The following is a 12804-nucleotide window of genomic DNA, read 5'->3' on the forward strand; positions in this document are numbered from 1 at the left end:
ATGTGGTTGTACAAGTGTGCACACCCTCATATAATTGGTCATGTGACTGTGTTCAGAATAAACCAATCCCATTTAAACTCATGTTAAATGATAGTCAGTGACACCTGCCATCAAATAAAGTGACTTCAATTTATTAAAAAAACAGGGGGCTGCATAGTGGCTCGGTGGGTAGCACTGTTGCCTCACAGCAAGAAGGTCCTGGGCATCTCCGACAGTACAGCTTACTTCTCAGTGCTCATACTCAGAATTCATATCAGAGCCAATAGACAGAGAAAGCCAGCTAGATTTAGCTTACTAGCTAAAACAGGCAGTCTGTCTGCTCCCTAGTGTCCTGTTCACGCATGGACTTTAATTTTACTCAGATTGTAGTTTACTAGCTTAGTGCAGACATTCAGAGCCGACTTATTTAACTTAATGGGGCAAGCTGTAGCCTAGTGGTTAGGGTACTGGACTAGTAATTAAAATATCGATGGTTCAAACCCCACCACTGCCAGGTTTACATTTACATTTTCAGCATTTAGCAGACACTATTATCCAAAGCGACTTACAGTACTGTTACAATATACAGTCTGGGCCCAACAGCAGCACCTGGTGGGGCTTGAACCAGCGACCTTCTGATTACTAGTCCAGTACCTTAACCACTAGGCTACGGCTTGCCCCTGTTGGTTGCTGCTGTTGGGCCCTTGAGCAAGGCCCTTAACCCTTAATTGCTTAGACTGTATACTGTAACTGTACTGTAAGTCGCTTTGGATAAAGGCGTCTGCTAAATGCTAAAGAAAAATGTAAATGTAGTATGTTGCTGTTGTCACTATGTATCACATTTTTAGATCGGATTCCTTATGCAATCCTCTTTATTTTTATCTATTTAGTTTCATGTGTTCTTTAACTCCTGTTGTAGTGTATTCCTAATATGAATTATATAAAGATCAGATCACATTTTATAAGTAAATAATTCTAGTGTTCTCAAACATTGTAACTGTAACATCTCCTGTAATTTTTTCCTCTCTACATTTAGCACGTAAAGCCAAGAAGATGAACCGCTTAAAGGGCGTGCAGCAACAAAACATCATTGAGCTCAGCCCTCCTCCAATGGCCGGGGTAACGGCACTGGTGCCCCAGGCCATGCCCCAGCTAGTGCCCACCATGCTGTCCCTGCTCAAAGCCATTGAGCCAGAGACTATTTACGCCGGCTACGACAGCACGCTGACAGACACCTCCACACGGCTCATGACCACCCTGAACAGACTGGGAGGACGCCAGTTCATCTCTGCCGTCAAATGGGCCAAAGCTTTGCCTGGTACATATTTTTATTTACTCAATGTGGTTAATAGTGAAAGGGTTTATTCTTATACATCCTTAACGTTAGGCGTTATGGTCAGATGTTAAATAACCAGCTCAGAATGGAGTCAATTAATCATGGGGTCTGTCTGAAAACCTAGTGGTCTCTCTACATAGACAGCTTTTTACATCATCCTACACACGCTCCCGAGAAGAAGATTCTTAGATGCCTTAAAATGCTGCCTACTGAGGAGCCTTAATTTACTATAAACTGACTGAATGACGAGGGAGCATATGTGGTGATGTAATCGTCATAATCGCTGTTTTAGTAGTGCATCTAAATAATCTGCCTTATAAGTTTGTCTTATTAGAATCCTCTCTACTTAGGCAGCTGCCTAGGTAGGCAGTAGGTAGCAAGGCATCTCACTAGGTTTTCAGACAGACCCTTAGTCTTGTGGTTCTTGTTTTGCTTTGACTGTAAAATGTATCCTTCATCATACCTGCTCCATCACTGCTGAGGTTTCCAGCTCTCAAGTTTGATTCTCAACTGTGCTATCAGTTTGGCCGGGCAATCAACTAACACAAGTTGGCTGTGTCTGAAGGGAGAGGGGTTGACTAGGTTCCTCACGGCTATAGCAAGTGTGACCTCTGCAAAGCAATCAAGGGTTACGGTTGAAAAAAATCTCGGATCGGCACAGCATGAGATTTTGCCTCTGACGGGTGAAAAGAAGTGGCAGAATTTAAAGAAACGTCTTACTGGGGACGTGAGTTAGTCCTTGGCTTTTCTCACCCAGGGCAGGACTGCTGCAAGCAGTTGAGTATTATAATCAGGGGAATAAGAAACTATGGGAATGCAGAATGAACTACACTTTGAAATAACATTTTAAGCAGAGTCAGTATTGCAACCACATCTACATTTACATTTGCGTCATTTAGCAAACACTTTTAACCAAAGCAACTTACAATTATGACTGAACCCAGTTTGAACAATTGATGGTTAAGGACCTTGCTTAGGGATCCAACAGTGGCAACTTGGCAGCTGTGGGGCTTGAACCGGGTTAGGGTCTTCTCATTACAAGTCCAGTACCTTACTCACTAAGCTACCAAATCTAGCTGTGACACTGACATTGTGCATGTAACTGCAGAGGCCACAATAGTCTGAATGAACAGAGCTATGAGCTAATAGCTGCTTTTCTTGCATGCAGGTTTTCGAAACCTTCACCTGGATGATCAGATGACTCTGCTGCAGTCCTCCTGGCTCTTCCTCATGTCGTTTGGTCTGGGGTGGAGATCCTACCAGCAGTGCAATGGCAGCATGCTCTGTTTTGCTCCAGACCTGGTCATTAATGAGTATGTATCATACTGATTAGCCACTCTAGGGTTGAATTACACTGGATGCACTTCTTTATATATATATGGTTTTAATAAATACTTTGATTTAAAGAAGCTTTTTAATCTACACCAGCTGAGTTGGACCCTATTGTATATTTTAAGTTTAAACTACAACTTTTTTAGCAGTCAAATTATTCAAAAAAATAGGTACTACTCAAAATATTTCATATCTGAGTACGTAAGAGTCATTTTATACAGCTACAAAGAGAATGAACTGTAGCACGCCACTATGTATATGTTTGTCATACCCTGACCAGGGCGCCACAATCCCAGTGTAAACCTCAGCTGTGCTGTCGATCAGCTGGACACCTACACAGATGATTGGAAGGACTGTGGATGGGATTCCTCATTCCTTTACAACTGCAATTGTGGCCTCTGCTGCCACTCAAAGGCACCTGTGGGAAGAGACAGGGAATAATGGAGATCAGTGGGCGAGTTTCTGTACGCGGTACTAATTCTAATGTGAATCCGATTCAGCACTGACACTTTGGCAGGTAAAAAGAAGTGGTCGGCGGTGACAGGTGTTAGGTACGGCTCTCCTCAGTCAGGGTAGAGAATAACAGAATATACACCAATCAGCCATAACATTAAAACCACCTCCTTGTTCCTATACACACTGTCCATTTTATCAGCTCCACTTACCATATAGAAGCACTTTGTAGTTCTACAATTACTGACTGTAGTCCATCTGTTTGTCTGCATGCTTTGTTCGCCCCCTTTCATGCTGTTCTTCAATGGTCAGGACTCTCCCAGGACTACTCTCAGCAGGGACAGTGAGGTGTTTAAAAACTCCAGCAGCGCTGCTGTGTCTGATCCACTCATACCAGCACAACACACACTAACACACCACCACCATGTCAGTGTCACTGCAGTGCTGAGAATGATCCAACACCTAAATAATACCTACTCTGTAGTGGTCCTGAGGGGGTCCTGACCATTGAAGAACAGCATGAAAGCAGGCTAAACAAGTATGTAGAGAAGCAGATGGACTACAGTCAGTAATTGTAGAACTACAAAGTGCTTCTATATGGTAAGAGGGGCTGATAAAATGAACAGTGAGTGTAGAAACCAGGAGGTGGTTTTAATGTTATGGCTGATCGGTGTATAATATAATAGAATAATAATACTAGCAAGGCTTCTTATAAAAAAGTAATTTAGATTTTTAAACTGAGCAGAAATATAGGTTCAGTGGGTCAGATACAGGTGAGTAATTACTTCATTCTAATTGTGTGTGCAGAGAGAGGATGAAAATGCCCTACATGAGTGACCAGTGTGCCCAGATGCTGAAGATTTCCAACGAGTTTGTGAGACTGCAGGTGTCGAACGAGGAGTACCTGTGCATGAAGGTCCTTCTACTGCTCAGCACAGGTGAGAACGACCAGCATGGTCTGAACCGTTGAATATAATGCTGGTTATCATTGTGGGTTTAGTACAGAATGAAAGGCATGTGTTTATGCTACGCTTTTGTTCCTCAGTGCCCAAGGACGGTCTAAAGAGCCAGGCTGTGTTTGATGAGATCAGAATGTCTTACATAAAAGAACTGGGAAAAGCCATTGTGAGGAGAGAGGAGAACTCTAGTCAGAACTGGCAACGATTTTACCAGCTTACTAAACTACTGGACTCCATGCACGATGTAAGTCTTTACTTTCTTTAATTTCACTGAAACGAATGTTGGTGTTTGAAGTAAATTGTGTAGCTGCATTAGCCATTAGTAAAATAAATGAACCAAAACATGTCTTGTTAGATCAATTGCATTTGGGGCTGCTTGGGTGGCGTGGTGGTCTGGAGCTTTAAAGTGGCATGATAGGCTTTGCCCGAGATGGGGAACAGATCAGTTTCATTGCTGCTGTGCAGTTGCAGCTTTTGATGGATGATATAGCCTAGGTCAGTTGTAGCCTAGTGGTTAAAGTACTGGACTAGTAATCAAAAGGTCGCTGGTTCAAGCCCCACCACTGCCAGGTTGTCACTGTTGGGCCCCTGAGCAAGGCCCTTAACCCTCAATAGCTTAGACAGTATGCTGTCACACATCTGTAAGTCACTTCTGCTAAATGTGGAAAATTTAAAGGTAAATATGGAGTGATTCCGGGAAAGTTGGGAGGCGATGTCAAAGCCAGTCATGTCTGTATGTTAACGCCTGACCTGCCAATAGCAGCGCTAGGGATTCAAACCCTGGATCCCAGCGCTAGTGGGCTAGTATAGTTTACCGCTGCACCACCTAAGCGCCAAGCTACGGTTTTATGAAATTAAACGAATAATCATTGATAAATTACCTCTATGCAGATGAGCACCATGGATTGTTACTTTACTGCAGGTTTTATTAGCCATGTACAAAAACTCTGAGCAGCTGTAACGAGATGCTGTCTGGGGAACAACTTTACAACAGTTTACTGGAAACGAGCGCAAACTAAGCACACCATTCTAAAAACATCTATAAACTAAGCAAAGCAGCATCTCCAAATCTAGTTTTTTCTTGGGTGGTTTTAATAAAGCCTCATTGAAATAAGTAAACCAAGCAGCTGCCTTAGATAAAACAATCCCACAGTTCATTGTTTTATCTTCCCAACTGCTCTCGTATTCAGGGGTCGCCACAGCAGATCATTCTAGTCCGCCCACCTGATCTGGCACAGTTTGATGCTGAATGCACCGAATGAACCCACTGTAAACAATACTTAATAATACAAATATACAAGCTGTTTTTTAAATGTTTATTTTAGCATCTTTATCTAGAGAATACTGTAGTTATTATTAATGGTATAGTTATAATTTCCATATTTACATTTACATTATCGGCAATTAGCAGACGCTTTTATCCAAAGCGACTTACAGTACTGTGACAGTATATTATCTAAGCAATTGAGGGTTAAGGGCCTTGTCCCAGTACCTTAACCGCTAGGCTACAACTGATCCAAAGATCTAGGGCAGATCCATAGATTTTGTAAACATTTAGGTGACTTTAAAAATGTCAGTTTGAGTAATCTACTGTGAAATAATATAATCTTTACTGTTTGGTAGGATGAATTGTATTAAAATACCTGCCTGTACCAATAGAATTTTAAATCTCAGCAGAGCCACTGGCCTGGCGGGGCATCCACACTAACCCAGTTTGTCGCTGACCTTTTCAAAGCCCCTCCAATGAGACAAACTGTTTGATATTTACATTGACATTTTCGACATTTAGTGGATGCTTTTTTTATCCAAAGCAGCTTACAGTTGTGACAGTATACAATCTAAGCAATTGAAAGTTAAGGATCTTCTTGCTCAAGGGCCCAACAGTGGCAACCTGGCAGTGATGGGGCTTGAACCGGCAACCTTGATTACTAGTCCAGAACCTTAACCACTAAGCTACAACTGATATGACGCGGTAAAACTGACTCAGGCAGTACAAACTATGCTTAACACAAACAAAGCTCAAAGTGATTTATTGTATTAAAACAACGACCAAGAAATTTCATTCGTAGAGAGAACTTATGAGCAGTAATAACTGAGAGAAGTTTAGTGTTCCTATGTCGTTCTTTTAGTACATTAAACCATGTTAAGCTTTATTCATGTTAAGTATTTTAGACTCTCTTGAAAAAACTGTTTCTCAGCGTTTCTCAGAACCCAGAGCTTTAACACAAGTTTAAAAGTAAAACAGTGAGGAAAATCCAGTTGAACACAGATACAGTGTATCACAAAAGTGAGTACACCCCTCACATTTCTGCAAATATTTCATTATATCTTTTCATGGGACAACACTATAGACATGAAACTTGGATATAACTTAGAGTAGTCAGTGTACAACTTGTATAGCAGTGTAGATTTACTGTCTTCTGAAAATAACTCAACACACAGCCATTAATGTCTAAATGGCTGGCAACATAAGTGAGTACACCCCACAGTGAACATGTCCAAATTGTGCCCAAAGTGTCAATATTTTGTGTGACCACCATTATTATCCAGCACTGCCTTAACCCTCCTGGGCATGGAATTCACCAGAGCTGCACAGGTTGCTACTGGAATCCTCTTCCACTCCTCCATGATGACATCACGGAGCTGGTGGATGTTAGTCACCTTGAACTCCTCCACCTTCCACTTGAGGATGCGCCACAGGTGCTCAATTGGGTTTAGTCCATCACCTTTACCTTCAGCTTCCTCAGCAAGGCAGTTGTCATCTTGGAGGTTGTGTTTGCGGTCGTTATCCTGTTGGAAAACTGCCATGAGGCCCAGTTTTCGAAGGGAGGGGATCATGCTCTGTTTCAGAATGTCACAGTACATGTTGGAATTCATGTTTCCCTCAATGAACTGCAGCTCCCCAGTGCCAGCAACACTCATGCAGCCCAAGACCATGATGCTACCACCACCATGCTTGACTGTAGGCAAGATACAGTTGTCTTGGTACTTCTCACCAGGGTGCCGCCACACATGCTGGACACCATCTGAGCCAAACAAGTTTATCTTGGTCTCGTCAGACCACAGGGCATTCCAGTAATCCATGTTCTTGGACTGCTTGTCTTCAGCAAACTGTTTGCGGGCTTTCTTGTGCGTCAGCTTCCTTCTGGGATGACGACCATGCAGACCGAGTTGATGCAGTGTGCGGCGTATGGTCTGAGCACTGACAGGCTGACCTCCCACGTCTTCAACCTCTGCAGCAATGCTGGCAGCACTCATGTGTCTATTTTTTAAAGCCAACCTCTGGATATGACGCCGAACACGTGGACTCAACTTCTTTGGTCGACCCTGGCGAAGCCTGTTCCGAGTGGAACCTGTCCTGGAAAACCGCTGTATGACCTTGGCCACCATGCTGTAGCTCAGTTTCAGGGTGTTAGCAATCTTCCTATAGCCCAGGCCATCTTTGTGGAGTGCAACAATTATATTTCTCACATCCTCAGAGAGTTCTTTGCCATGAGGTGCCATGTTGAATATCCAGTGGCCAGTATGAGAGAATTGTACCCAAAACACCAAATTTAACAGCCCTGCTCCCCATTTACACCTGGGACCTTGACACATGACACCAGGGAGGGACAACGACACATTTGGGCACAATTTGGACATGTTCACTGTGGGGTGTACTCACTTATGTTGCCAGCTATTTAGACATTAATGGCTGTGTGTTGAGTTATTTTCAGAAGACAGTAAATCTACACTGCTATACAAGCTGTACACTGACTACTCTAAATTATATCCAAGTTTCATGTCTATAGTGTTGTCCCATGAAAAGATATAATGAAATATTTGCAGAAATGTGAGGGGTGTACTCACTTTTGTGATACACTGTATATGTGGATGCTTTCAAAGTGTATTTGACGGTTATTTCTCACAAATGCGCATTCGTGTTGTGGAACACTTGAATGATGTTTTACCGCACCGCTTACAGTGCGCTCTAAAAATGTGCCTCCGGCTGATGTAAAGAAGCAGCTTCACAGGTCTGGGGAGGCTAAAATATGTATTTCTTCCCTCTCTTACTCATCTTTCTGCGCTCTTCACTGTAGATGGTGGGTGGACTGATGAACTTCTGCTTCTACACGTTCGTGAACAAGTCGCTGAGCGTGGAGTTCCCAGAGATGCTCGCGGAGATCATCAGCAACCAGCTACCAAAAATCAAAGCCGGGAGCGTCAAGCCGCTGCTCTTTCACCAGAAATAAAATTAGTGGCAGCGACAGGACAACATGCCTTAAAGTTACACCACATCATCAAGCGTTCCTCATTAACCATGCTGAGGGACAGAGAGACATAGGGAAGTGCGATGGAGGGCTTGGGGGGTAGAGAGGGGGTGTTGAAATGGGGTGATGGACGGGGAACAGTATGCAACCAATCCAGCACAGAACAACGATGGACGAGTGGTGAGTTCAAAGATGGGTAAAGAAAGAAAAAACGATGGTGAATACAGACGTTAAAAAATGATACCATTAATGTTGTCTCAGGTGTTCGATTTTAAACATTACAATAAGTAGTAGAGGTGTTTCTTACAGATCGTGATTTGTGTTTCTACACAATGTCTGTTTTTTTCCTTCTAGCAGAGGCAACACCATAGCACTTGTAGTGAAATATACTTAACGTATGTAATACGTTTTCGATTTTCAGATCTTTTACGTTTTCCAGTCAGAATTCTGAACGTTTATGCATCTTAGTTGAATAAGTAATTTTCAGTAATATGTACAGAGATATAGCTTCGGCATTGTTTCAAGCTGGCTGGAAAAAAAATTAATACTTACATAATACATATCTTTTCTATTTTAAATCTCACGATTTGCTAACTGCTAACTGAATTAAACAATGATAGCAAAAGGGAAAATACGTGCCTTTTTTTAAGCTTTTTCCCATTTGAGCCGTTTTCTGTAATAGTGCGTGCTGCATTCTGCATCCATCCTGCTCAATATTGTATTTGATTGTATTTTTATACCCACTTGCACTGGCGATTTTCCTTTTTAACCAGGCCATGTTTTCCTTCTTGGCAGCTCCATGATGACGTAGTGTGAACTAAAGTAATTCTTTTAACTATCGTATTTGGAGTCTGATTTGTAATCCGCATACTTTCCCACACCTGTCTGTTGGAGTTTCTGTTAACTAAAATGCAAATTGAGCACTTTTACTCCTTTTAAATGCTTTAAAAAAACAAGATACAAGACGCAGGTTTATGTGTGAGCAGCAGAATTTCTTTCGGTGTTGTCTGAGAGCGCCACGTTTCATTGTTTGTCATTGTTGAATGGTGTAGGAATGATTGAATGCGATGTAAATCACATTGATTTCGGCTTATTTTGGTCTTTTTTTTTTGGGTTTCATCTAACACACTAAGGAAAAAGCCAATCATCTGTACAACAAAACATAAGAGTCTCATTTTACAGACAAATATACGTGGCCAAGGGTTCACAGCAGCACCGATTATCTGTTATCCACCACAAGACACACACAACAGTGAGTGGAATGTCATGAAGTAATGGCAGAGCGTACAATCATATACTTATAAATAAAGCTATAGTTATATATAGAGATGATATATAGATGAAATAATGTTTATAATACTGCTCTCACCTACACATTGTGCACATGTGTAGTACTGTTTTTGAGCTCAGTGCGGTTGCTCTTTACATGCTTGCGTATGTACACATGCTCCGCTGTTTAATCCATCCAACTAATCCTCACAGTAATAACAATAATCTAGCTTTTCATTTCTCAGATAAAGCGCAACATGCTAGCCTCATACTCACTTCTCGGGGAATTTCTACAAGCCTGTATTGTTGTATTCTATTCTCTCTGTGCCAAAATGTGTATTAATGTCTGATTTTTAGACTCGCAAAACTGCTTGTCTTAACAATTGTCAAGAGTTCTGCTGAGCAGGAAATGGAGAAAAAAGATGGAATATTTTCATTTTCCTCTGTTAAAGCTTATAACATGTTTAATACATGAATAAAACAGATTATATCATGTCTTTATATGCTGTCCTAATGTTTTATTAGAATCAGCGCGGTCATACTCCCAGTCATGCTTACAGTAATAATTCCCCAATTCAATCAATCAATTCATAACATTAAAACCACCTACTTGTTTCTACACTCACTGTCCACTTACCATATAGAAGCACTTTGTAGTTCTACAATTACCGACTGTAGTCCATCTATTTCTCTACATACCTTTTTTGGCCTTCTTTCACCCTGTTTTTCAATGGTCAGGACCCCTACAGAGCAGGTATTATTTAGGTGTTATCAATTATATAATATTATTATTATCTTATAATAATTTCAAAAGAAACTACATTTGATTTGTATTTACTCTCTTCTGTTCTTTCCTCTCCTGCACTCTCTTCTTTATGATTTTTGATTAGAATTTCAGGTTACATGAAGAGTTTTTTTTCTTCACAACATTTGTTCTCTTCTTCTCATCTCCTTAAGCAAGGCCTTTACATTTTCACCTTTGACTGCATTTTCAAACAAGCCCAAACTGGTGGGAGAACCATCAAACTGGCAACTCTGCTGGTAATAATGTAAAGGAAGAGCACTGAATAAGCACATCCACACTTTCCAAAGCCTGTATTTGCCTGATGCTAAACTCATGGTGGGTTTGCAGTCATGGGTAAACAGAGTTTAAGAGAGGACTTAGCATGCAACCCTGTGGTGCTCCAGTGTTCAGTGTAAATGGCAGGAGTGGTGCATAGCCATGCAAACTGTTTTAGTCTGTTAGGAAGTAAGTCCAAAATCCAGCACAGGTGTATGTTAAGGCCAAGGTTGTGTATTTGGCCACACAGCTATTTCAGGTGTGGCTGTGCAACGTGTTGGCCTGTTTGCTTTCTAGGCTAACTAATATTTGTGAAATTAATAATATAAATATTATAATACAACGTAATTGCCTTTAGCCAGAAAGACTAGCCTGGGCCATGGGTGGATCTTCCATAGCAACACACTATCCAAAGAACAGCTGAAATCATAAAAAAGCCATGGCCATCACAATCTAAAACCTGTGTGAAGAGCTGACATGGAGAGACCATAAGGTAGGAGCTTGGATTCTAAAGGATCTGGAGAAATTCTGTTTGAACGAATGGTCTCAGTTTCCTTCCTGTGTGTTCTCCAGTCTCTTTATTAAGTGTAAATTATTTCAAGCTGTTGTCGTAGCATTAGAATGGATGTCAACAATTTTCTAGATTCAAGAAACATAATTCTTTCCTGATAAGGATTTATTGGGGGGAGGGGTCAATAGAAGTACTTGGTGGTTCGGTGGATAGCACTGTTGCCTTATAGCAAGAAGGTCCTGGGTTTGATTCCCAGGTGGAGCAGTCCGGGTCCTTTCTTGTGGAGTTTGCATGTTCTCCCCAATGTCTGCATGGGTTTCCTACAACAGTCCAAAGCCATGACTATGTTTAACATTAAAAATGTGAACTGATGAATCTTGTGTAACCAGTGATTACCTGTCCTGTCATGAATGTAACCAAAGTGCGTGAAAAAAATCCTAATAAATAAATAATAATAGTACTTTAATAAATAATAGCTTTCTCCATTAATGACAGAGGCAGTAAAGGTTTAGAAAAGCTCATTTTAGCCGCTCAGGTGGCGCAGCGGTAAAATAAGCTAGCACACCAGAGCTGGGATTTCGAATACATCTTATCGAATCTCAGCTCTGCCATCCGGCTAGGCTGGGCGGCTATATGAACGTTTGGCTGTTGTTCATACAGGGTAGGGAGCTGGATAGGGACCTCATAACTGATGCAACTGTGAACTCTGCTGGCTGGTTGATGGCATATAGGAATAAAGCTGATCAGGGTGTGGCTCTCCGTGCACAGGGCTGATTTGCATATAAATTCGCCTCGTGCAGGTGAAAAAATGCAATCGGCTACTGCTCGTGTCGGAGGGGCCGTGTGTCAGTTCGCTCTCCTCAATCAGGGGTGGGGGTCAGCACCAGTAGAGAGGAAGCATAACGCAATTGGGTAAAAATTGGATGCGCTAAAAATCTTGGTTGTCGGTGAGTATTTAAGTATGTTGCTTTGTGGAGGATTGGCATCATGTGTAGGTTGTGTTAATGCCTTGCACCCACCCTTTTTGACCCTGTTAACTGTAAGGTAAGTACATAACCTATAAACTATTAAGTATTAACTGTTACTATTAAGGACTAAAACAGTGAACAGTGACCGTCATCTTTTGTACTTTTTGTCTTTAGATGAAATAATACTAGAACAGTAGGATGGAAAATTTCCTGCATCATATGTAACTTGGTTGTTTCCTCAAATTAATTGTTAAACGAGTCTATCAGACATACAGACCTGTTACATATTAAGAGTGAAAACTTGTGCAGATGGGACAAAATTATGAACCCTGGCAAGACCTGTTGCAAATTTTCAATTTTGTAATACAATACTGACCTTCAAAGTCTTAGTATTAAATGATACTGATAATGGCATCTCAACAGTTAAAGTATACAAAACTAAAAGGTGTGATAGAGTTTTATGACCGTTTGTGTGATCACGTGGATGATCTCTGTCCTGCCACTCAACATCTCACACATTTACAGCATAAAACACTAATCATTAACACAGTGTAACCTGATTCTCTGGTTGGGTTACTCGTTATTTTCTAATGTATTTCAGTATAAGTATATACACCGATCAGCCATAACATTAAAACCACCTCCCTGTTTCTACACACATTGTCCATTTTATCAGCTCCACTTATC

At 41.3% G+C, this 12804-nt stretch overlaps 1 protein-coding gene across 1 annotated transcript in view; it reads left to right on the top strand.

Moving 5' to 3' along the window:
* Positions 1-8402, top strand: part of nr3c1 (nuclear receptor subfamily 3, group C, member 1 (glucocorticoid receptor)) — an 84363-nt gene extending 75961 nt beyond the window's left edge. Inside the window, exons 5-9 of the mRNA XM_062990130.1 lie at positions 1016-1297; positions 2484-2628; positions 3908-4038; positions 4146-4303; positions 8139-8402. Of these exons, the coding sequence (XP_062846200.1) occupies positions 1016-1297; positions 2484-2628; positions 3908-4038; positions 4146-4303; positions 8139-8291 (869 nt within the window). The 3' untranslated portion in view covers positions 8292-8402. The remainder of the gene's footprint in view (positions 1-1015; positions 1298-2483; positions 2629-3907; positions 4039-4145; positions 4304-8138) is intronic.
* Positions 8403-12804: the final 4402 nt, after the last annotated feature.

Source organism: Trichomycterus rosablanca, chromosome 1 (assembly GCF_030014385.1).
Source record: "Trichomycterus rosablanca isolate fTriRos1 chromosome 1, fTriRos1.hap1, whole genome shotgun sequence".
NCBI classification, from domain to species: Eukaryota; Metazoa; Chordata; class Actinopteri; order Siluriformes; family Trichomycteridae; genus Trichomycterus; species Trichomycterus rosablanca.